Here is a 26,954-nt window from a genome sequence, read left to right on the forward strand (position 1 = left end):
AGAGAGAATTTCAACCAGGCTTTGCACTGTCAGCACAGAGCCCAGCGTGAGCCTTCATCTCATGAATCGTGAGATCATGATCTGGGCCAAAATCAAGAGTCAGACGCTTAACTGACTGAGTCACCCAGGCACTCCAAACCCTAGGCATTCTTAATAATGGATCTTAGAAGTACAGCATGGTAAAGGAGGTTAGGTCACAGTAGTTAAGTATTCTCAAGAAAGTCCAGTATGATAAAGAGCTATAGTGAAAGAATGATAGGCACAAGCAACTGGTCTACCTATTTTTCCCAGCACATTGCTAATTCATTTTCCTCTTTTTTTTCATTATCCTCACTATTTTATGTATTGCCTATTTTTTTTAAGGCTGAGCCAATATCACTTTCCATCAGTATAGAATTTCTGATTTCTGACCACACAGCCCGTCTCTTCTCCCCTGTCATGTGGATTCCACTTGATGTCTGTCCATCATTGACCTTTATCACCCACTGCCTTGTACTGGTAGTTATTTTTGAATGCTTCCCAAATATACTGTGAGCCTTTTAAAGGCAAGTGCTTTCAGTTTAAGTTCATCAGACCTTTTCGTAGTTGTCAGGGACCAGGCACTGGGCTGAATGTGTTCTCTTTTATATGGACCAGCTACAGTCCTGTGAGATTAATACTCTTACTATCTGTACTTTGTAGAGGAGGATCTGAGGCTTAAAAAGGTAATTTGCTCAAGTTCACATACATAAATCCCTATATGGGATATAACCCTTTACCTGTATACTGAGGTGTTTGAGCATGACTGGAAGGAGAGTTAGTGTTTGGATGGGCAGAAAAAAGGAGAAAGCGTTTTCCTTCAGTATGAAGGATGGAGAATATAATGTGGGGAAGTGCTGGGCAACAGCTCATAAATAATCCAGTGAATTAGGACATGCATGGGATTGTGAGTAGCCTTCAGGGAAGCTCCAGGGAGTGTGGGCATTTTCTCTATAATGGGAAGCCTTTGAAGGACATTTTGAACAGTAAGATAACCTCAGGTGGATTGAAAGACCAGAGCAATGACTTCCATCCCAGCATCTTTTTTTCCAAGAGCATCTCAAAGATGGCTAAGGGGATTCAAGAAAGCTTAGCTAAACCTATATATTTACCTGGCAGCAAGTTCCATGGGCTGAGTTAGACACGCATCACATCTGTGATGCTCCTTGTAGGTATCACAACTTAGTATAAATGCATTTGTGCTCATTCCTCACCAGAACTCGAGCCATCATCAGTGCCCTGTCTCCCCTGAGTTAAGAAAACCTTGATTACTTAAAAGCTTTTTTTGTTCAGAAATCAAAATAATTGTCCATTGGGAGTAATTAAAAAGAATGTTTGGTACCTAAGCGCATACTTCGAGGAAGAAGGCTCCTAGGCTGACAAGTCAGTGGTGGACAACAGGTGGAAAGGAGTCGTTGGTTCTGCATGATAGAAACAAGGCTAACATTGATGGACCCTGGGATACTGAAGTTTTTTAACGACACTAATTAGGGAGAATGAGAAAATAATAAAAACTTAAGATATTAAGGCACAGTGTGTATAACTGTTAAACAGAAGCCAAATCATATCACTGAAACTTATGTAGTGTCAAAAATCTACCGTAGATTGGGGAGAGAAAGCAAAATAATTCTTTCTCAGAGTCTATATTCAAGAAGCAGGCTTGGAAGCCAGACTTTTGTTTGCTGTTTTTAAGCTTTGAAGAAAACAATCTTGAACGCAGGTTCGTTTATGAAGTATAAGAAAAATTAAACTTTTAAGTTAGATATTATAAGCTTTTAAGATAGATGTCTTCCAAATCTAATGTTTTTAAAGGAAAATTCAACCTTTCTTTGGAAGTCCTCTTTTAATCAAATTATAAGATTATTTTCTTGCTAGCTAGTTTAATATGTTATCTATGATTTCAGGCTTTTCTTTCATTCCTCCTTTTTCCCTACTCAGATTCTCCTTCCTGAAAATATTCTTTAAACTGTAAGAGCTCCTTGTCTGACAACCTTCTAAAGTGGGAACAATTTTAATCTACTCTGGCCAAATTGTCATCTGATAATCTTACTATGGATCAAATGATCTGTAGCAAAAGAAAAAAACACTGTATTTATGTGTGCCATAAAGTCAGTGGCTTTGAGAAGGTAGAAAAGAGGGGACCATAAAAGCCATTTTCAGTGTTTTTACTTGCTTAAATTTTAAGCAAAATTGCATAATAAAGGTTACTTACCTACGATTCTGATTATTCAAAATTCACTAAATTTTAATGGAAGCTTTTCCTCAGATTGTATGAGCATTTCTTTTTGCTAATAAGAAACCTCCAGAAACTCTGCGTGGATATGTTTAACCTTTTGAAGATAAAATGGCAAAAATTCAGGAGAAATTGACTGGCAGCCACTGTATGTCCTAATTCCACAGTATGGAAACCCATAGATTTTTGGCTAAGATCCTGAGTCCCTTAAATAACCTGGAGAGAGTTTATAACAGTGCCAGTGTAGACATGTAAAACTGGTAATAATTTTAAAATATCATGATAGGTTTTTTTTTTTCTTTTTAGCAAATACAAGTACCAGAAACCATGCCTTGAAAATAAATATATTTGGGGAACCCATAAACACAAATATTCTGCTTAAATATGTTTCTTTTTAAAAAGCCCTCTTTAAATGCAGTGGATGTAATGTGCTACCTTTAGCATGAAAATTTATTGGTACGTCTCTGTTCAAACTTATTTCCCGTGTTTTCTTTAATAAGACCAATGTTAACTTAGCAGGGAAAGTTACTCAGCGCCTGCTGAGGTTTTCTTCACAGTATACAAAGTAGATGTTATTAAACTGGGGAGAAAGATTAATGTATTTCCTACTAATTCCATAGAGGTGAACATGTATCTTTATTAATGTTAATGGTGGGGGCCTCTCATTATGTTATAGAATTATCTGCTTTAGCAAAGGTTTTTCTTCTAAAGAACTTCATAACATTTAAAGGTTAATATGTTAGGTAAAGAACGGTATCTTAAGATCAGCGTTTTTATTACAGGACATGATGGGATGGTTTTTATTAAATTACATGATGATTTGAATGGGGAAGAAGAAAAAGTGCACCGCTTCTTGCCCTCAACTTTAATGCCTTTAATCAAATAATGACCTTCTGGAAAATAGTTAATTTTAAGCATTTGGAAGGATCAATACCACTTTGCCACCAAAAAATGGCCTAGATGATGAAATTTGATGTATTTAAAGTATCATTTCACCCTCTTAACCTAGTAAATAATTTAAAATGCTTTCAATATTGTTTTGCCACTGTTCTGTTTCCCACTGTTTGAAGTGTTATGATTGTTCTTGAGGGGAAAAAAAAGGGTAGAAGTTGTGAAGCATCCAGGCCTCCAATTGGGAAGTGGGGTTTACCTCCATTAGGTCCTATGTCTCTGCAGTAGGGCCCCCAAAGAAGTAATGATGCCTCTGTGTTTGAGGCAGAGTGTGGTAAAAGCATACAAAGTATGAAAATGGAGCCCTTCTGAAATAGTAAAGGGGTGGCTTAAAACGTCATTAGTCACTTGACATCTTTGTGATATCTTCAAACCTTCATGCTAAAGGTGAAAGATTCTGCAACTCTGACAATTAGAACCCATTTCCCCCCCAGCTTATAGAACACTGATATGAAATTACCCTTGAGTGCCGACAGCTTTGTAAATAAAAAAAAAAATTGCCCTCTATTAGCATGTTTGTGGGCAGATTAAAAACTGTCTTCATTAGCATAAGTAACACTTACGGATTCTTTTAAAAGTAGAAAATTATTTGCTGAATGATAAATTGCTAGCTTTATAGTTAGTTGTTGTTGAAAATGTACTCATTCAAAATGCCTGGTGTAGTTTAGTCTACAATACTGAATTTTTTGTGTTGGAAGTACTATTTAATGGATTATGTACTTAATCCTTGTTCCTACTACTTGCTGAAATGTAATTCATGCTTTCCACTAAAATGTTTGTATCAAATACGTCCCTATTTAGATTGATTTCTTTTAATATCATATATTATTATACTATATGCCCCAGAGATTGGAACAAAATACTCCTGCAAATAACACATAAAAGATGAGGGTGAGGGGGAATAAATACAGACTATAAAATGTTTTGCTTTTTAGAACTCAAATTACCACTCCGTTTTTTTTTAATGTATTTTTCTTTCTTAGTTACAGCAAGATTTGTCATTTTCTTTCTTTTTTCTTACAGCTCTTGGATTTAAAATATATATGCATATAACAGTAACATACACATGTCTGTATATTGTGTTAAATGTTTTTTTTTTTTTTCCTCAAAGAATACTGAAGCCTGTTTTCCTCTGGAAAGCTCGCTGTGTTGTGTGTTCCCAGCTCTGTCACAGAACAGGCCCCGTAAGGGTTCTCTTTTTATTTTGTGAAACCCTGTAGGTACAATACATTCATTCAAGAAAGGAGGTTACTTTTCTGACTCAGTTAAAATCATTGTGTACCCCTTCTCCGTTCACATTTTCGAAGTGAATTGACTTGAATTAATTGTTCTAAAAAGAGTGGCGTGGAAATTGGGGATCGAGTTTGGTTGGAAATTAGCAGCTGAGAGATGAAGGTGCCAGGATTTTTATTTAAATGTGGTACAACAAGATTCTGTCAGTAAAGCACATCATTAGAATATTGAGTTTAGAACTGCTAATTTTTCCTTTAAAATGAGCATACAGTCATGTGTTTCATGGACCATAATAAATTGCCATTGTGTTGTCATTGAGTTTGTTTTGCTTTTTTTCAGTACTGGTTTGGCAGTCATTCTGCATTTTCTCTTTTCCTTCCCCCCCCCCCTCACCCCCCACCGCCCCGATCTTACTTTTTTTTTTAATAGATCCCTCACCAAAACCAGTCGGAAGGATGTTATTTATCTCATGCAGTCTGAGCTTTAGCATCTTCACCGTTTTCTTGCTTATGGTAGCAAGACATTTGCAGATGGTTCTTGGTTACTATAAAGTACATAACAGTATTTCCTTTGTGGCAGATGGATTTAAGACTTTTAGTTCTCAATAAATGTAGGTTTACAATACATAACTTTACAGGATTTGTGTTGTATATAACAGGTTTGAACATATTATCTCAGAATTCATCTGCATGGCATTTTCAGCTTATTCAGGGTTCATGCCAGTTTTTTTAAGTAATAGGGGAGCGCTGTGATTGATCGCAACAGCTCAAGGCGTGATTTCGAATAGAAACAAAGGGTTTAGAACAGAAGGTGTCAAATTAAACTTTGTCAGTTTGAAAAGTAGTAACATCCTGAAAGTTTTACTAATTTATTTACATGTGGCCACTGTTTATATTTTGCCCTCTTTATATGCAGTGTAATGTTGCTTGGCAAATTTACTACACTTAAAGTTTAGCTTGTTCCTTGTACCATTTTAGTTCTCTGAGAATGGATTGGTCTTATTATTTTGAGGCTGTTACACTCCCGTCTTCCCTACCGTATGGAACGGTTGTGTTCGAATTTGATTTGGGGAGTAGCTCACCACTCCTGCCTCATGTCTGACAGTATTTCAAGTCCCAGAGACCTCACTTAAAAATGTAATTATGTTCACATTTTGCAACAAAGTACTGCATTTCATTCCTTGTCTCTCCTCTACCCAGCAGATCTATACATTTATCATTTAAAAACCCATACAGTGCTTAGGGGAATTAGCATTATTTGTCAGATATTACAATATTCTGACATGTTGATTGTCTTACCAAGTTTGTTGGCTCTAACAGTATCACTTGTGGAAAAGTGACCTAGAAAAAGGTATTGGGGAATTAGAAGGCATTTGGCTTTTTTAGTCACTTTGCGCAAAACCTAGATCAGATTACTGTCATCATTAATAGAGTCTCAATCGATAGGATTTGAGGTGGTCCGACTATTCCAAGGCATTTAAATAGTATTAGAATAAATTAATCTTATTTTTGCCAGTGTAAATTGGGAATGAGCCAGCTTCTCTGCTGACAAAGAACGAGCGTGTCAAAATGTCTGTTTTCCATTATTTTTCAAGAGATACACACATCAAGAAATTCACTCCCCCTTTCTAATTTTTTTTTTTCTTTTTGGAATACCCTTGTAGAACTAACAGTTCCCAGCTGCACCGTTAAATATTTTTCTAAGAAGCATCTGATTTCAGTCTCTTAAAATCATCATGTCTCTTGAAAGGCTAGCAGAGACATGCTTCAAACTTATAATTCATCAAATTATTTTCAGATAAGGAATTAGAAGTATTATTTAAGGGCAGAGGTTAATAGCAAACTACTGGAAATGTTATGGTAGTCATGGGCAATTAATAAAAATAAGGATCCATCTCATAAGTATAGAGACACAGAAGTGACAATATGAGCAAAATATTTGTTGAATGAGTCAGGGCTCTTTTTCTGAAATATTTGTTAAACCAGCATGAGTGTGATTGTTTAGGAATTAGCTATCATTATTAGCCATTTTAAAAGAACTAATGATTTTCTTTTCCAAAGAACATCTGTGATCCACATGTTTTTTCACATATATCCGAGTGCTTACTGATCTCTGTGTTACTTTAAAAAGTTTTTCTAAAGGATTGGAAAAATTATTGGAGTTGTTCAGCTCTCTCCAAGAAGCTTTTCTTACATGAATTATTCTTAATTTAACTTTTCGCAATTTTAGTTACAGACATTTATTTCTATTAAAAAAAAAAAAAAAACCTTAGATAGATACTCGATGTTAGCACTTAGTGCGATAGTATACAATTCTAGCTAAGCACAGACCTCCCCCCAAAACCCAACTTTTCTATTCTGTTAATGAGCCCTCTAACATCTTGAAAGATACATAGAATTGCAGCAGTTTGCTCCGCGTGGGCATGGGGGTTGCTGTAGCTGAAGAATGGGGGAGAAAAGCCATCTTAACCATAGTTAATATTCAAGCCTACAGGAAGATATATATCTAAAACCTGCACAGCATCAAAACTTCGAGGTAAAGTATAAAGAAATAGCTGAGATGTAGGAAAATAGAAAATAGTTTCATGGCTCAATCCAGATAGCAAATATTTGCCAATAAGAGCTAAATAAATATCTGCAGGGCACATATGCAAGTGGGTCTCAAATACCTCAAATACTCAAATACAGTTTGAGAGTTAATATTATACTCATATGAATAGAGCGAAAATATGACACATCATCATATTTTTCTGGAAATAAAGATAGAACTGCCATGGTTAGAAAAGAAGCATATCCCGTGACATTCTCATCACAATTATTACTTTTTTAACTAATATTCTTGCAGGTAAATCTTCAGATAAATCTGCCTGCTCTCTTAGGCTTGAATTATGCATTCAGGGCCACGGAATGAGTGCACGATTGCATGACCTTCCGCTTGTACGTATCTGTTTAATTTAAAGACCTGTTGAGTAGAGAAACAAATGTCTTAGAAAAAGTAGATCTCATGAGGTTTAGCAACAGCCATCATCCTTGGCTGGTTAGTGGGTAGGTCTTGGGAAGCTAATGTTATCAGCTCTCTGTCTTTTCTTTTAAATTCTCTCAAATAGGCCATTTTGGAAAGAATGGGCCTTGTTTCTTTTCGCTGTATATTGCAGTTAGAAGGCGAAGGGGAATTTTCTCCAGTAGTTCAGTATGGGACGAAGGGAGAAAAGTCACACCATTCTCTGATCTCACCCCCATACAACAGCAACAGCACACAAAAAAAACCTCTCCTTGGCTAGTTCTAAAACTCAGATGATAAGGAAATTGTGCTTTTTCCACTCCCGTCCAACTAAGTTACTTGGAATGTCCCAGAAATCCCCACACTTAGGTCAAGTCCCTAAAGCAGAGCCTAAGACAGGAATCAGGTGTCTGGGATTTTATGAGACCTGAACGGCGTGAGAGAGGATAGGGATGAGGCAGGGTCCAGTAAGCATATGGTCTCGGGTAGTCCGTGTTGATGGGGAAGGGAGCAGGAAGAATGGGGAGGGCCATCTCTCTTGAGTAAATTGAAGGGTTGCGTGAATGGACACTTGAGGGGAAGAAGGCAGGAACGTTGTGCCACTGGGTCAGCCAACCACTGGCCACCCCAGGGTGAGGGGGGCAGTGGGGACTCGGAGTACCTGTCCTGGCATCTCCAGGTGCGATGACTCCAAACATCGCCCCAGAGAAGAGTGTGGCTCTGAGCTGTTAGCAGGCAGCACGGCCACTGGGGTGATTGCCTTGCCGGTGAAGGGGTCCGGGCGGGACAACCCCACTGCCTAGTGTCCATCACCACAGCCAAGATGAAGAACGTTTGGGATGGTGGTTAGAAAATGTTAGACAATGTACTTTGTTGGACCACTCGGTTTCTGACCGATAATCTGAGGATCAAAAATGGAACTTTAGAGGAGGCATCAGAGAGGTTCTGGTTTTGGCCTTCATTGGACATTTCCCTCTCTCAGCTAAGGAAATCTATTAAAATTCTCGCCTGATGAATCCTATGTTGCACACTGCAATGGGCAGAAAAAAAGCAGGCCCCAAGATATCTTTCTGGAAGGCTGTTTCCGGGAGAATTCTGCTCATACCCATTCTGATCACTGTGTTTTACACTAGACAGCGTTCTTGCTCACACTACTGCACGTGTCTGTTCTCTCTCTCTCTCACACACACACACACACAAATATTTACACATAGGTTCCTTCTTCATACAAAAATTATAAACTTGAGGAATCCTTTTAGAAAAAAAAATACTATTCTAAAAATCTGCCCTATCTCTAAATACCTTGAGGATCTCAGATGGCCGGCCGCTCATCAGACAAGAAAGTTGGGCAAGACTAGAAGCACACTCAACTTGACTTTTCTCATGCTTCGTATGTTGCAGTGTCTGTGGTAAATGTGTCTTGCCCTTGGAATCTAAAAAAATATGACCCTCCTTTGAGATGCAAATCTGAACATTTATTAGAAACAGAGCCTGCCTCCCTGACAGCTACAGCTATTCCTTCTTAACAGGTTAAAGAAAATTTTTTTAAAGCAGGTTGGAGTGTTTTGAGCTCATGAAAAAAAGTTAACTTCACAGGGTCTTTTCTTTTTCGCTCTTAACGGAACATCTCAGCCTCCCACAGGCAGGAACTGACTTATTATGCCCTTGTCTCTAAGGGGTGGCTGTGTGAGCTGTTACGCTGGAAAGAAGATCCCTCTCCAGAAAACAGGACCCTGTGGGAGAACCTCTCCATGATCCGAAGGTTCCTCAGTCTTCCTCAGCCAGAACGTGACGCCATTTATGAACAGGAGAGCAACGCGGTGCATCACCATGGCGACAGGCCGCCCCACATTATCCATGTTCCAGCAGAGCAGATTCAGGTTCGTTTACCTTGGCCAATTCAATATCGCACTAAGTAAATAGAGCTTTACACTTAGCAGGGAAATTAGCGTTTCTCTTCTTCCCGCCAGTCTAAACATAGGCTTTAGCGAGAGAGAACAGTACACTGCCATCTTGCTCAGGGGAGTAAAGGGAAAATTAACACACTTTTTCCAACATGTGTATTGTGTTCCTCTTCCCTCGTCTCCCCACCCACAAAGTGGCAGGGACCCCCTTTTGACACGTCTTGTGTGTCACTCACTTTGGCAAGTGTGCTTTGTTAGAGTTGGGTGGTTTTGTGTGTAAGAGCTCAAATTTTGTTTTTGTTTTTTGAAAATCAGAATCAAAAAAAAAAAAAAAACAACCAAACCCCACTATTCTTTAGTGACGACCAATACTGCCCTTTAGGAAAGGAATTCCTGTAGAGGAGGTTTATGCAGTCACAACTCGGATGCTGTCCAGAGCAAGGAGGGGAGGGAAACCTAACTGGAATCTTGCTTCCGACTCCTTGGCCCTTCCTTCACCTTGTAGCATCTCCCCACACCCTCAGAGAACACAGGTTAGGGGTGAGTCATGTCTGTTTGTCTTTCCTTTAGAGCCCCTCTCCCACCACCCTTGGGAAAGGAGAGTCTAGAGGCGTTTTCTTACCAGGCCTGCTGACCCCTGCACCGTGGCTCGGTGCTGCTCCTCAGGTGAGCGGGCACAAGTTAACCTATGCCAGCAAGAGGGGGTGGCGTCAAGACCGGCTCCCTTGGTCTGGATTTTCAGACTTGCAGAGGACATACTAACCATGGTGGTGGCCAACGGCCACTGGGCCAGCGGAGTCAGCCGTGCACTGAGCTGGCCATGTCATGGGACTAGTCTCCTTAACTCCCCTATGAAGTTAGATTGGGAAGCTCTGGGATCAGGTTGGTGCCTTATGGCCTTGATTTCTAAGGAAGCATGTTGAACGAACTTGCTGTATGACTGACTTCTGTTTAATCTAAGGGGATGGTTTTAGCTTTCCCCTTTAAGAGAAAATCCCATTGCTTTCCAGGGTCCTTAAATTCTACTGTCTTTGTTGAATCACCTGCATTATTTCTTGGTATTGCTGTGGAAAATATATGTCTGTGTGTGTGTGTGTGTGTGTGTGTATACACACACACCCTGCTAAAAACAATAATAGGGCTATCCATCCACTAGGAAAAAAAAATCCCTGAGTGTGTATTAAAGATAAATTGGAAAACAGAATCCCTTAGGATATCAAGCACTAAAATAATCATGAAAGCCTGAAAAACTTACTGTTTAGCAAAAACAGGGGGAAAAAAGAAAGGTATATGTTAAGTAATAAAAATAGTACTTGTTTGAAAATGCAAATTGTTTTTAATAAAATTGTTTCTTAGGGGGATAAAAGGAAATACTTAGGCTCGGTATAAGTGTTCTAATAGTTCGGTGCTTACTCAGGTCGATTTGCTTTGATGGTAAGAATTATGGATATAGCGTATACAGTGCGTCATGTGTCATACATTTGTTATGTATAATTGTGTATGGAAATTACAGCACATATACAGACACTAATTACGAAAAAGTGTCTGTGTACACTAAATTTAAACCCTAATCACATCTCCGTTTACTATCGACAAAACAGTTTGCTAGCCGTTGTACGGCGGAACAAACCTTTATTTTTCGGTAAGAAAGAAAAAAAAACCAACCTGCAGTGTCAGCCGAGTGCAATTTGGTAAGAAATTGTGTGTCTATTATATCGGAACTGACTGGTAGGAAACTCACAAAAGTGAGAATCCCAGAAATCCTTTGGAGTCTTAAGGGATAGTGCCGAAGAAGAGCAGACGTTTATCCATTTTATTTGGCATTTAAATAAGACGTTACGTTCTTGCTCCATGGTTTAGCCAGGGATGACATGGGGCGAAAACGCGTTTCTTTCCCCGTGGCTGTGTAGCTCCCCTGTCTAAAATGCCTTTGAAATCCTTACTCTTCAATCTTCATTTTCAATCTTTGTTAATTATTTACATCATAATTTACTTTGCTGTCTTCGCCTTTGATGCGTATCCTTCTGGTGAAGTTCACGGCTATTTCAGCGCGCTGACTTTTCACTTCCGTGAGCCAGACTGAAAACGAAGGGCCGGGAGGCTCCCCTGACCTCGGATCATGCAGCCAGTGGCTGCCTCCAAAACCCGAGTAACGCCTCCCCTCCTGGTCCTTATCATTTTGACTCCCCTCCCCCTCCCCCATGCCCTGGGTCCTTGAGCCACCCACCCGCTTTTTGTCCTGAATCCCATCCCCCTTGGAGAAGCTACAGGTGGGATTCTGAGCCACCCGCTTCCTCCTCCTAGATGGCTTCGCGCCCCCCGGGGAGAAGGCCCAGCTCTGACTGTCGCCTTGTTCCTTTGCAGCAGCAGCCCCAGGCGCAGGCGCAGCAGCAGCCGGCGCCCCCGCCCCCTCAGGCGCAGGCGCAGCAGCCCGCAGGGCCCCGGCTCCCCCCGCGACAGCCCACCGTGGCCTCGCCCGCAGAGGCCGAGGACGAGAACCGGCAGAAGACCCGGCCGCGAACAAAGATTTCCGTGGAAGCCCTGGGCATCCTCCAGAGTTTCATCCAAGACGTGGGCCTGTACCCGGACGAAGAGGCCATCCAGACTCTGTCCGCGCAGCTTGACCTGCCCAAGTACACCATCATCAAGTTCTTTCAGAACCAGCGGTACTATCTCAAGCACCATGGCAAACTGAAAGACAACTCCGGCTTGGAGGTGGATGTGGCCGAATACAAGGAAGAGGAGTTGCTGAAGGATTTGGAAGACAGCGTCCAAGACAAAAATGCTAACACCCTTTTCTCGGTGAAGCTAGAAGAAGAGCTGTCGGTGGAAGGAAACACAGACATTAACACTGACTTGAAAGACTGAGATCGAAGTATTATTTTCATTCAACAGTGCCACTGGTATTTACTAACGACGTGAGAAGTCCGCCTTGTATTCTCGCAGAAAACCTTCGTTGTTCATTGTTTGGCCAATGAATCTTCAGAAACTTGCACAAACAGGAAAGTTGAGAGCGGATAATACAGACTGCACTAAATGTTTTACTCTGTTTTACAAACTGCTTGGCAGCCCCAGGTGAAGCATCGAGGATTGTTTGGTATTAAAAGTTAAAATTTGTGTTCACGGGACGCATCAAGATGCGGACCCGTTAGCATGATACCGGTGATTTTTTTTTTTTTAAAATTATTATTCTGGAGCCTCAAACAAGCATTATAACTTCTGTGATTATTATTTCCTTCCTTTAATTATTTCTGTAACACTCCACACTGATCTTTGGAAACTCGCCCCTTATTTTAAAAAAAAAAAGAAAAAAAAGAGTTTGTTACTCTATTGTATGTTACAAAAGAACTATAGACTGTGGAATGCAGTTTAAAGATGACATATGCCAACAAATGCCTTGTATTATATGGCACTGCCGTAATTCAAATTTGTTTTTATTTTGGAAATAAAAGTTCACTGTAATTTTTTTTCATTCTCATTGTTACATGATTTTTTAAAAAAAACGAAAAGAAAATGTGAAACACAATTTAGTCCTCATTATTTATTTGTAGATCCTGCAGCATCATGTTGTAATTAATTTTTTGGAAGTTTCCGTTAAGTGTAATATTGCTTCTCTTGTTACCATACTGATTCTTTTCTATTTATAAATGTATTTTGATGGGCAGTAAAACAAAGTGTCTTAAAAGTTTTAAATAGAGAAAATGTGCTTTACACAGTTGCCTATAAAAAGTGCTCTATGTTATCCAAGCAATTCATACTATAAGCTTCACTCTTATTGTTGTATGCAATTTTTACTATCATGCAAATAAGCTTAGGTAAATAAAACTAATAGATCACCTTAGAAAATTATGCAATTAATGTGAAAATAATTGATGTTTGCAATGTGTCTTCCTTTGGTTTACAATCAATTTTAAAGCTACATCTGTATAAAATTTCTGTATAAAGGTGTATTTCTTTTTTATGAGTTTATGGCTATGAAAACACCAGCTATTTTGTTACAGCTGGCTGTTTTTATAAGTGTATCACAATTTTCTTTATGCAGAAATGTTCTGATTAGGAGTGGTCATTGACTGTAACTACACAATTAAAATTGTTTGTATGGTATGACACGGTAGGGTTTGTCTGCTTATGTGAAGTAACTTTACAGAGTCAAAGATGGCCCTCTCAGTTAGGTGCATGTTACTATTTTCTTGACGGTATTTTACTGATTTTATAAAGAGCAATCGAAAAGTCACTTGAAACACTGTAAATTTAAATCAGAAGCCTGTGGTCATTTCTTTACGTTTTAACAGTGAAGACCATAACCTGTTTTCTGGTTAAGATTTTGCCTAATAAACAGAGATAGCAGAATGGTCAAATGACCTGCCAACAAAAGCATAAATCTAGTCACTAGGAGTTAGGCGCTTAGAATGAATTCATCCTCATTTATTTCACAGTATTTAATTATGGCGACACTTTTTTTAAGCTAATGTATAAATATGTTAAAGACCTTTAACAGTAACATTAAGTAGGGAAAAAATGGATCTTCTGTATAAAAACCTCATAGTAAGCAATGTATTTTTTTAAGTTATAAGTGGAATATAAGTTAATGACTCTGAGCTCATTTGATTATGTATGTCCTAACTATAGGAACTAAATGAAGAAAATAAGAATAACACACCTGGAATTTAAACACAGTCTTCAAAATTCTCGCAACTTAAAAGCTCTGTAAACTCCCAAGATCGAAAATGAGATGTGCTAATGGCCGTGGAAAGGATTGAGGCCAGTGTTGCAGTTTTTGATTATTATTATTTTGTTTGTATTCACTTCATCTTTGGCTGCTTTTTAAGGTTTCCTAGATGTTAACGGGGGTATCTGTCTGGGTTCCTTGATGGTTGGTTCTGAAATTGTCCAATCTCTTCACGCCTGACATTTTTCCAGGCCCCGATGAGCTCATTGGTACGCAACTGGGCTGCTTTGATGTTGAACTTTTACTTAAGAAACAAAAATGGCATCACTGAAGACTCCCAATTCAGCAGTAAAAAGTACTATTTACTTTTGAAGCACAGCTGAACTGCTTCGAAGGCAGCTGGTTTGCTCTTAAAATTGTATTGAAAAAGTTCTTTTTATTAAATGAGAAGACAACTTTTAAACATTTCTTGCTCAGAGTATAGCAAATCATTTGAGCAAACGGAATTTGAATTAATAAGATAGAAACTAGATGTCATGTATTTAAAAAATGAAGAAATAGATACAAGTATGCCATAAAGTTTTTTACAAAATCCTTTCTCCCTCCTTTTTTCCTCTGAGTTTATGGGGGGAAAGCTAGAGCAAAGTGTAGACTCTTATTTTATTTTTTTAACCAGCCCAACAGAATATAAGGTGCCAGAAATTTAATATTTTTAGAACGAAAAATTGGGTTGCGAATACGATTTTGCCATTCCCGGTAACCTAATTTCTTTCGAAATAACATTTTGAATGAGTTGATGAGTGTGTGTAAGAAATCAATACAAGACTAATAAAATACTCACTTAGACCCTTAAGCAGCATAATCTTACTAACAACGATATTTTAAACCAAAAATAAAAATAAAAAGCACATAGTAAAAAAGAGTGATGGTCATGATGGAGTGAGCAAAATTGTTTCCAGGGAAGATAGCACAGTTCGAGATGGATTCGTTTGGGTGATCTTCCACATTGCGCCCCTCGTGTTTCGCATTGTTACTCCCAGTCCTCCTACTACCAGTGGCTATGGGAAAAACTCCTTGACCAAGCTTCATCGTGTCCGAGTATTTCAGAAACTTTTAAAAGCTGGGCATGACATCGCGCTTTGTGCTGTTAACACCTTAGCAGAGTCAGGTAGTTTACGGGTAATATTCAACCTTGTGCATCTCAATCTGTCATGGATTCCTTCCCTCAGCACTTTGCCACTAATTTGTATTACACTCTGTGGCCATATAATACTTGCACATTATGCAAAAAATAATGTTGACAGTATCTCCTTGGCACGTAATATGCAGAGTTGACACATAACCTTTGAAAACCAAGGTACCTAATATGTGTGCCCTAGTTGTATGGGACTTGGCTAAAAAGTCTGTACATATTATGTATAAAATGTGTATTGATTAATATTTAGTCCTAAGGAATTCTGAGCTTAAAAGAAGTGTTCTTTATTTTTTTTCCAAGTAGTGATATCTATATCTAACTGTGCTTATCTAAAATATATAGCTTGAGTAGAAGACATTTTCAAAATGGTTCAACATTGAGTAAAAATGACAATCCCATACATTCCACTATTAAATTCTGCCCTTTTCCCTGTTGTTATCATCAGCTAATATTAAGGTCCTTGATTGTCACGATATTATCAATAAATGAGGTATTCTGAACTGCCTGGTGATATTTTCAAAACAAGCAAAATGTGTATACCCTATTACATAGCCCCCCAAATAAGACTGTCTTGCTAAACCAAGCCAAAAATTTGCATGATGGTGTGGAAACCAACGAAGGTCCAAAACTATTAATCACATTCAAAATATCAGAATATACTGAAAACAATAGTCTATCTTACAAATAAGGATTTTCGACTTTTAAAGGGGGCATAATATGGATCCAGTGTTTCTTCCAAGGCAATCCTTTTAATGTAAATACTAAATACTTGCATGTCTTTCGACAGAGGTTAAATTACAGTCTATTAACATGCACATTTTTTATAAAATACAAACTACCCTTATTAAAGGAGACGTGGTGAAAGTACGCGTCCAGAATACTATTACCTGTTTAACAATACCAAATGTCAAGTAAAAGTAGTTCAGAATTAATGTTTAAAAGATGCGCAACATTTTTAAGTCTTTCTTACAATACCCTACTTCTATGAATCATGTATTTCCAAATTTAATTTTATCAAAATAATTCCACTAAAATTCCATTACGGCTTCTTGCCTTATACCGAGGTTGTGTATTAAGTCACCTTCTGTCAACTGTTTTCAAGTGCTAATATCCTTGTTGTGATCAAAAGCACATGACTTGGGCCCTGGTTTCTGATAATGGTTGATGAGAGAATGCAAAGTACCTTATACTTGTTGCCTTGCAAAGTAAACATGAACTCCTATTTTGCACAGAATTAAATCTGGAACATTATTTCTGTACTATTAGTTGAATTTTTGTTACTGTTATTATTTGCTCTTTATGGTATTTAAGTAACCCCTCATTATAGTGACAGAATCTAAATCATGTCTTTACACCCCCAAAAGGCATGATGTCCCGTGTGCTGCTCTGATTTTCCACTCACAAAAGAACAAACAGTACCTGTTAATTGAGGATGTTGAGAAGGTACAAATATTTAATGTCTGTGAACGCACTGATCTGTGGCACAAACCTGTCCAATAGCATCTTAATGCGGAGACAGGTTTCATCTACTCTGCCTTTGTTTCCAACTTTGATTTCCGAATTTTACCAGATCTCATTCAAAGCCTTCCTGTGTTCTGAGGGCCCCTTACTAGCAGCATACTCAGATATGCTTAAGATGGTAATAGGAACATTTGTAAAATGCTTTGTTATATAAGGTACTGCCACAAACGTATCTCCATTCCACTCTGAGGCACTTACAGCAGGCTCTGAAATTCCCACTTCAAAGACCAGGGAGAGAAAACTCAACCAGGGTATCTCATTTGTCCAGCTGTTGTGTGGCCACATTGGTTTCAAGCCCAAGCCTTCCATCTATGCATTTCTCTCTCTATTTTCTCCTTAATAAAAGCTTTTCCAAAGGCAGGAAATGTAGAAACATTCATTGCAATTCAAAAATTTCAGAACTGTAAAGTAGCCTGCATTTTGTTAATATGAAAAAGTCTGTCACTAAGTAATTGAAACCAAATGCATGAGATGTTAACAACCCAACTCCGCCATCCTGGTCTAAGAGCCGTATACACGAAATATCTTTTCTAGGAAAGCATACACCTTATTATAGGGATGTTCAAATATACACAAAAAAAGAGAATAATGTAATGAACCCCTGACGACACATCCCCAGTTCAACCATTGTAACATTTTCCTAATAAGTACATTGTAAAATTCATTAAAATTAAGATGAAAATTTTATAAATATATTCAAACCTTTCAATGGCTTTTGCCCATAATGATGTTCTCCCATTATGTTACTTTTTACAAAGTGATGAATTTTCTGATTTCTAGAGAAAATACTGAAATGAAGTTTTTCTCACAACTCTCCGAGAATTCTCAAAAAGCCAATTTTAGAAGGAGAGCCTATGAGAATTCCACAAATATTTGTAACATAAAAAGAAAGAGACAAACCAGCCTCTCTTTATTTATAAACAATACGTGCTTTCATATCATTGTTGAAACTAAAGTACATAATTTTCAGTTATGCATAATAAAATATGTAATTAAGCAACATTCCATAGTGGATTAAAGAATTAAAAGCTTCAGGTGCAGAAAAGAATTTGTTGGCATTTTCTTTTTCAAGGTGGTATTTTGAGGTGTTACTTTTCATTTTCCTTTGACATCTTATACACAAATAAATAGACAGACACAGGTGAGAGGCAGAGAAATGAAGAATTGGCTCTACTACAATAGACCTGAAAAATAGTGAAGTAGCGTATTTGCAATGTGCCCACGAGGGCTAAACTAAAAAGCACTGAAATCTAAGCCTGGGGAGAAGAAACATTTCTAAATGGGGGCGTGCATTTCAAGAACTAGAAATGACATAATAAAAAGTTAACTGAAGTCCATCATTCCTGCGTCTCAAACTACATTAGATTAATTCACACTCCAATTGGTAGAGTCCAGTGGACTTACTTTTCTAATGAAGAACTACATGTAATTAATAACTGTGCTATAAACACAAGTTCATAGAGGAATTTGGCATCCTATTTTTTAAAAAGAGTCATGCATCAAATAAAATCAAACCACTCAAATGTCAGAGTGTGTCAGGATGATTCTGAAAATAAGTTATTCTACTGAACACTTAAGAAAAAATAATCATATAGAGAGGACACACCTCTAGAACTTTGTTTCTATACCTACAGCTTTTCATACGATGTTTAAACTACAGTTATAATCAACCGTAGGAGAGCAAGTAAATTCAATATCGTGTATTTATATTACTCAAATCCTGACATGGAAATATCAGGACACATTATAAGAAATTAGGAAATATCCTGTTTGGTGAGTGCATGAATGAGATCAGATAATTTGGAAGAAATATCAGACACATTATAAGAAATGAGAGCCATATTCCATGGACAGTCCTTTTAGTTGGGACTTTTTAAATGGACACATGTAAAGAGGCTTTTGTTAGCTTTTAGCATCTCATGGTCCTGCTGAAATATGACTATCTTGTATTTGTCTGTGTTTCTTTTTTTTTTTTTTTTTAGCATTTATTTTTGAGAGACAGAGTATGAGTGGGGAGGGGCAGTGAGAGGGAGACACAGAATCCGAAGCAGGCTCCAGGCTCTGAGCTGTCAGCACAGAGCCCAACACAGGGCTCAAACTCACGGACTGTGAGATCATGACCTGAGCTGAAGTCAGACACTCAACCGACTGAGCCACCCAGGTGCCCCTTTGTATTTGTGTGTGTTTCTATACCTCATCTTATTACAAAAAGAATTAGCTAAGACTTCTATGTGTACTGTAATAACATAGGGCAAAAAAGAAAAAATAAAACAAAATTAATCCAAAATTTGGATAGAAAATAACACAAAATGACAAGTGTATTTGACACATAGAAATGCATATCATGAGATCCTACATAATTTATTAGAGTAAGCCACCAAAACTCTAACAGCTTTATTGAGGTACAATTGACATACAAGAAACTGTATATATTTAAAGTATACAATCTGTATATATATACAATCTGTATATACAATCTGTATATAAACTGTATATATTTGAAGTTTTCACACACACACAGGCACACACATCTAAATATGTGTGTATATTTATACACCCACACAACTGGGGACACAATGGACATATCCATTATCCCAATAGTTTCCTGTCCTTTTTGTAATAATCCCTCCCTCCCATCATCCCATCCTCATTAATCACCATCCCCATGAAAGCACCGATCTGCTTTCTGTCATTATAAATTAGTTTGTGTATTCTGGGATTTTATATAAATAGAATAATTCAGAATGTACTCACTTGTGTCCACCTTCTTTCGCTGAGCATAATTTTTATAAGAATTCATCCATGTTCAGTTTGTTTCTTATAGAGTTTAGAGTGAGTATATTGTTGAGGTAGAGTGCAATTTGTTTTATCAATTAAGCGGTTGTTGGACGTTTGGGTGGCTTCCAGTTTCAGGCTGATACAAACAAAGGTGCTATGAGCATTTCTTTGTGTGCCTTTGTCCGGATATATGCTTGTAAATTTCTCTTGGGTAAATTCCTGGAAGTAAAGTAACTTCTCGTATCATAGGTATTTAACTTTTTAAGAAACTAACACTTTTTCCAAAGTGGTTGTACTGTTTTACAGTCTCCCCAGCAGTGGATGGGCATTCCTACACTTTCACATCCTTGCCAACACTTGATATGGTCAGACTTTTTAATTTTAAGCATTCTTATAGGTGTGCAGTGATATGCCATGAATTGTACTTTGCTTTTCTGTAATAAATTGCATTTCCCTACTGAATATCTTTTCATGTGATTTGCTATCCATGTATCTACTGTATGAAGTGTTTGTTCTTTTACCAATTTTTCTTATTGGTTGTTTGTTTTCTTACTATTGACTTTTTTTAAATGTTTTTTTTTTTAATTTATTTCTAGGAGAGAGAGAGAGACAGCATGAGCAGGGGAGGGTCAGAGACAGAGGGAGTGACAGACTCTGAAACGGGCTCCAGGCTCTGAGCTGGCAGTCAGCACAAAGCCCGACGCGGGGCTCGAACCCACGAACCGCGAGATCATGACCTAAGAGACAGTCGGACGCTTAACCGACTAAGCCACCCAGGCGCCTCTCTTATTATTGACTTTTGAGAGTCCTTTACATATTTTGGTTACAAGTCCTTTGTCAGATATGTGATTTGAAAATAGTATTGCAGTCTATGATCTCATTCTCTTTGAAACCAGAAAGAAGATTTTAGGTGAAGTCCAATTTAACAATTTTGTTTTTGCTTTTAAAAGTCTTGCTGTTAGTTATATTGTGCAATCCAAGGTCACAAATATGTTCTCCTATCTTTTCTTTTAGAATTTTTACAGTATGATCTAATTTGAGCTCATTTTTATATATGGTATAAGGTATCAAGGTATGGATCAAAAATTTTTCTTTTTTTATTTTTTCCATATGCATTTCCAATTATTCTAGTACCATTTATTTCAAAGGTTATTCTTTTTCTACTTAGTTACATTTGCATTTTTGTCAAAAATCAATTGATCATATATGTGTGTGTCATTTCCGGACATTTAAAAAATTTATGTTCTTGCTCTTTATCAACCTTTCCACCGAGATCATCTGTTTTGATCAGCTCTGGATGTCTTAAATTCAGGTAATCTATGTAATCTAAAGTCTTCAAATTCTATTATTCTTAAAAATTGTTTTAGGGGCGCCTGGGTGGCTCAGTTGGTTAAGCATCCAACTTCGGCTCAGGTCATGATCTCACGGTTCGTGGTTTCCAGCCCCACGTCAGGCTCTGTGCGGATAGCCAGCTCAGAGCCTGGAGCCTGGAGCCTGGTGCCTGGAGCTTGGTTAAGATTCTGTGTCTCCCTCTCTCTCTGACCCTCCCCTGTTCTCTCTCTCCTCTCTCTCTCTCTCTCTCTCTCTCAGAAATAAATAAAACATTAAAAAAAAGTTTTAATGATTCTGGGCCTTTTCATCTCCCTGTGAATTCCCGATACAGCTTGTCAATTTCTACGAGGAAAAAAACACATTTGCTGAATTTTGACTGTGCTTTAGCATTTGAGATTGCTTTAGCTCCATAGATCATTTTGAGAAAAAATTGGCCTTTTAATAATATTGAATCTCCAGATCCATGAACACGATATACCTCTTCATTTATTTGTGTCTTTCCTTTCTCTCAGCAATCTTTTTATGGTTTTCAATATACAGTTCTAGCATATCTTCTCAGATTTATCCCTAGATTATTTCATATTTTTTATTCCCTCACATATATTTTTAGAATTTTTGATTTTCAGTAGTTTGTTCCTAAAATATGGAAACAGAATTGATTTTTTTTGTATATTGATCTTTTTCCTGCAAACTAGCCTACACTCACTTAGTAGTTCCAGCAGCTTTTTCATAGATTTCATCACATTTCCTACACAGATAATCATGTCATCTAAAAATAAAAACAGTTTTATTTCTTCTTTGCAATCGAAATACATACTTTCGTCTTTTCTCTTCTCTAGAAGATCAAGTACAATGTTGAATAAAAATTGAAAGAGAAGATATCTTTGCCTTCTTCCTGAACTTAAATGCTAGCAGTGTTCTAAGCCCTTTACAATACCAATTCACTTAATCTGTATAATAACAACCGCATAAGGTAGATACATTATTATCATTAGACTATTGATAATTAAACTGAAACACAGAGGATTTATGTAACTGGCCCTACTGAATATATCTCTCAAAAGCTCTTCACTTCTCAAAATGTAGCTAAAGTTTTTGCCTTGGCACTCACTGCTTTATCCTTACTAAAGGTTCATTTTCACACTCAATTCTTGGTTAGGTTGTTAGACAATGCAACAAAATCCTATTTTACTAAAACGAAGTTGAAATGTGAAAAGGGAGTAGGGAGAGGGTTGTGCAGAAGAATAAAACTAAAAAAAAAAAAAGAGAGAAGAGCGCTAAAAGAAGGAAGAGGGACTCAGGAAAAGAAAGACAAAGATGTTAGGGAGGATATAAGAAGTTTTTGGATGGCAAGTGAGATTACTCAAAGGGGAAGCATACCTCCTGAATATTTCCATATTATGAGTAAAAAAGAAATTCTGGAGACCACATTGAAACTGACTCCTTTTAATGATTCTAGAAGCAGTCCTTTTTAAAGTTTGGTGCTTCTAGAAAGTGCCCGTCTTTTGGAAAAAGAATATTAGAGGACATCAAATGACCATATCAAAGCCCTGGATCAGACCTCTGCAGTCTATGTTCCACGGACCAAACCTGTCTTGCCACTTGTTTTATAAATAAAGTTTTATTGGAGCATTGCCATGCCCATTTATTTATACTCTCTGTAGCTGCTTTTGTGCTACAACAGAACAACTCGCATGGCTGTGAAAGAGGCCACATGGCCATCAAGCCTCAAATTTCTACTCTCTGGCCCTTTATAGAAAATGTTTGTCAACCTCTGTCCCAGGTCACTAAACTGTGCCACGGTTTGAAAAGGTGAAGAATTAAAGCAATTTCCTGAATAATTTGTATTAAAACAAAATCATCATTTCAGTGTTTTTATAAGAGTTGGAGCGTATATTAACTAGAACTCACTTGTTCTCAACTCCACAGTCTTACTGTATGTGTACAAAGAACTTAATTCTTTCGTTTCTACTAGTTACCTCACTGGCCTATGCAAGAGCATAAGACTAGACATCCCACACCCTGTTGTCACCAGAAACTCTTCTATAAATTTAGAAAATTATTGACTAGAAAGTTCACCCTTTCTTGATAAACTCAAGAAGTGTTAATATTCTTGGCAAAATTGTCTTTGCACTAATTGCCACATGCATCTGCTCTGTGAGATTGATTAGACTGTAAGAGCATTTGTTCTCTCCTGCAATCACTGCTTCCTGGCCCAGCAGAAAGCTAGGTCTGTCTTATTTCCATCTTGAGGAGGACACACCACTGACAACTGTAAGCTTTTCCTTTGAGGATCTGAGATTAAATTGACACTTGACTTGATGGCCCTTTGGGGAATGATTCAATCTAAAGAGAGTTCTGCTAAAGCAAACCAAGACCACAGGGACTTAAATAATTCCTTCTTACATACAGAACCTCCACTATTTCAGAAAGCCTATTTCTATAGACCCAGTGGTTGAGTGCCATGTCCTAGAGAAACATTCTCCTGAGCACTAGAGAACCCAGGAGGAGCAAAGGGCTTTGTCCTCATCTCTCTTAACCCTTGGGCTCAAGAAACCTACAGAGACTGAGTAATGCCATCAGCGTGTCTAGGAGACAGTAACTGCAGAGCCTAATTCTGTCTGGATTGGACCCAATACTCCCAATACCCCTCCCCACCCAGCAATAATGAAGAGAACCCCACCAGATGTCAGTGAAAGGCAGTGGGGAAGCTAGACTTCTACCCTTAACCTGGTAATCGTTAGGAGGTATCCCCTCTTCCCTTGCCTACTTGTGTCAGAATAAGTTAGCTAGCACAGAGGATTTAAATATGATACAGAACTTCAGCAAAATACCCAGATTTCAGTTAAAAAACTAATCATACCAAAACCCAGAAAAATCTCAAACAGCATGTAAAAAGGACGACCAATAGATACAAACACTAAGACCACAGAGATATCAGAATTATGCAGCAAAGATTTTAAAGCACTCATGAAAATGTTTTAATGAACAATTACAAACATATTTGAAACAAATAAAAAAGTAGAAAGTTTCAGCAAAGGTCTAGAAGCTATCAATAAGAACCAAGTGGAAATGTTAGAACTGAAAGGTACAGTAAATGAAATAAAAAAACTGAATGAAGAAGAAAGGCAAGGCTGAAAAAGTAATTGAAATAATGGCCAAATACTTCCCAAAAGACATAAACTACAGAGTCACTAAACTGAGCAAATGCCAAATATGATAAACACAAAGAAATCTAAGACACATTATGATCAGACAGATCTTTAGTTCTGAAAACTAAAGACAAAATAATTATCTTGAAACAGCAAGAAAGAAATAACACCCGACACACAGGGGAAAGATTTTGAAACCTAACAAATTTCTCATCAGAAACCATGGAGATCAAAAGGAAATGGCACAAAATTTTTCAGGTACAGGAATAACAGTGCAAAGGTTAATGAGGAGATGGAAAGGAAGTGAGTGTAACTATAATGGGCATCAATAGGGCTCCTTGCATCGATGGAAATGATCTGTACCTTCATTGAATCAGTGGCAATGACATTTCTGAGATATGACCCAGGAAAAGTGGGTAAAGAGTGCATAGATCTCTCTGTATTATTTCTTATAGCTGCATATGAATCTATGATTATCTCAAAATAAAAAGCTTAGTTATAAATACATTATGAAATTAAAAATAGAACTACCATACAATCTAGGGGTGCCTGCGAGGCTCGGTTGGCTAAGTGTCTGAGTCTTGTTTTTGGCTCAGGTCATGATTTCACAGGTTCATGAGAGAGCCCCCTCTCTCTCAACACAGAGCCTGCTTGGGATTCTTCCTCTCCTTTCTCTTTGCCCTCCCTTGCTTGTACACACATGCATGCGCTCTTTCTCCCAAACTAAATAAATAAACTTAAAAACAACTGTCATCAAATCCAGCAGTTCCGCTTCTGGATATAAATCCAAAAAAATTGAAAGCAGGGTCAAAGAGATGATCGCACAGCTTTCTTTGCAGCAACACTATTCACAATAGCCAAGAGGTTGAAGCAACCCAAATGTCCATTGATGGATGAATGGATAAATAAAATGTCATGTATATTTATATATGACATGTATATATAGCTCCCATAATAGATATAGACATAGACATAGATATAAATAAAGGGGCGCCTGGGTGGCTCAGTCAGTTAAGCGTCCAACTTCGGCTCAAGTCACGATCTCACGGTTTGTGGGTTCGAGTCCCGCGTTGGGCTCTGTGCTGACAGCTAGCTCAGAGCCTACGACCTGCTTCAGATTTCCCTCTCTCTCTGCCCCTCCCCTGCTCATAGTCTGTCTCTCTCTCTCTCTCAAAAATAAATAAAACATTAAAAAAAAAGATATAGATACACACAAACACACACCACACTGGAATATTATTCTGTCTTTAGAAAAGAAGAAAATCCTGTCACATGCTATGACATTATGTTAGGTGAAATGAACTAGTCATAAAAATAAAAACACTGTGTAGTTCCACTTAAAAAATGTATTTAAAGTAGTCAAATTCACAGAAACATAAAACAGAATGATGATTACCAGAGGCTGGGGGTGGGGGGAAAGGAGAGTTGTTATTTAATGGGTACAGAGTTTGAGATGTGTGACATGAAGAGTTCTGGGTATCTATTTCACAACATTGCAGGTATACTATTGACTGTACACTTAAAAATGTTTAAGATGGTAAATTTTATGTTACGTGTTTTTCACCACAATAAAAGATATGAGAAAGGAATTAAAGTACATTTAGCAACTTTTGTTTATGTAGATTGTGTCTATTACTACTTACCTATATTTGGCATTAAAACTGAGACATTTAGGGGCATCTGGGTGGCTCAGTCGGTTAGGTGTCCGACTTTTGATTTCAACTCAGGTCATGGTCTCGTGGTTCATGAGTTTGAGCCCCACACTGGGCCCTGAGCTGTCAGCTTGGGATTCTCTCTTTCTCTCCCTCTCTCTCTACCCCTACTTGTGCTCTCTCACTCTCTCTCTCTCTCTCTCTCTCAAAAATAAATAAACTTTAAAAAATATTCTAAAAAGTATAATAAAAAATAAATAAAAAGCTGAGACATTTAAAAATATTTATTTATAAATTCATTAAAAGGTCAATTATAAAGTCATTAACTGTTAATGTAAATGATATCTTTTTGTTTAAATTTACCATATATTTGAAAGTAATTATTGTAAATAGTAGCATTGTTTTACATTTTGAACATCTCTTTAATATCTACCTCCTAAAGGCTGCCTGGGTAGCTCAGTCGATTAAGCATCCTACTTCAGCTCAGGTCACAATTTCTCGGTTTGTGAGTTTGGGCCCCACATCTGGCTCTGTGCTGACAGCTGAGAACCTAGAGCCTGTTTCAGATTCTGTCTCCCTCTCTCTCTGCCCCTCCCCCACTCGTTCTCTCTCTCTCTCTCTCTCTCTCTCCCTCTTTCAAAAATAAATAAACATTAAAAAATATCTACCTCCTAGGAAGACAGCTGGATTATTTACTTCTGCAATCAATCTGTTGCCATGTTATGTACCTCATACACTCTGAAAAACTGTACTACACATTCATGAGGAAAGAACGGTCAATTAGTCAGATAATATCTGATTATTATTATTCTTATGAACATAGTTTCAACCTTGCAGACTGCTTAAAAGATCTCAGGGACTCACACAGGTTTCCAGATCACAATTTGAGAACCGGCAAACAAGACCATTCATCATCCCAGTGACCCAGGACTCTGTGGGAGATCAAGTTATTGATTACAGTTCCTGATTCTTATGGGGTAAGATTTGCATCTCCACCCTTGCTATGGCCAAGTACATTCTCCCACCACTTGATTTTGGGCTTGGCCATGGACCTGCTTTGGTTAGTTGTCTTGAGGCAAGTAGAAGCCTCAAATGTCTTGAGTAACTACTTCCCTTCAGCTGGAAGCCCAGTATAAACAAACACGAGCATATCTGATTCTACCTCACTGTGAGGAACCAAGCTCAGCCAATCACTCACACTGAAGCAGAGCCCAGCTGAGCCAACCCGAGATTAGCTGATTGTACAGTGAAACTGCAGACTCATGACCATAAGACTAAATATTTATTTGTTAAATGCCCCTGAGTTTTTGAATGGT

At 37.9% G+C, this 26,954-nt stretch overlaps 1 protein-coding gene across 8 annotated transcripts in view; it reads left to right on the top strand.

Moving 5' to 3' along the window:
* SATB1 (SATB homeobox 1) overlaps nt 1-12,805 on the top strand; it is a 97,949-nt gene extending 85,144 nt beyond the window's left edge. For 3 of the 8 annotated variants that reach the window (XM_039218447.1, XM_039218446.1, XM_039218452.1), the window contains 3 exons: nt 9,112-9,315; nt 9,910-10,005; nt 11,704-12,805. In XM_039218447.1, coding sequence (XP_039074378.1) covers nt 9,112-9,315; nt 9,910-10,005; nt 11,704-12,207 — 804 coding nt within the window. In that variant the 3' untranslated portion in view covers nt 12,208-12,805. The remainder of the gene's footprint in view (nt 1-9,111; nt 9,316-9,909; nt 10,006-11,703) is intronic. The other 5 variants (XM_039218445.1, XM_039218451.1, XM_039218448.1 and 2 more) reach the window with 4 other exon arrangements.
* The last annotated feature ends 14,149 nt before the right edge of the window (nt 12,806-26,954 follow it).

This window comes from Hyaena hyaena, unplaced genomic scaffold, assembly GCF_003009895.1.
Source record: "Hyaena hyaena isolate Hyena2069 unplaced genomic scaffold, ASM300989v1 scaffold_762, whole genome shotgun sequence".
Classification (NCBI taxonomy): domain Eukaryota; kingdom Metazoa; phylum Chordata; class Mammalia; order Carnivora; family Hyaenidae; genus Hyaena; species Hyaena hyaena.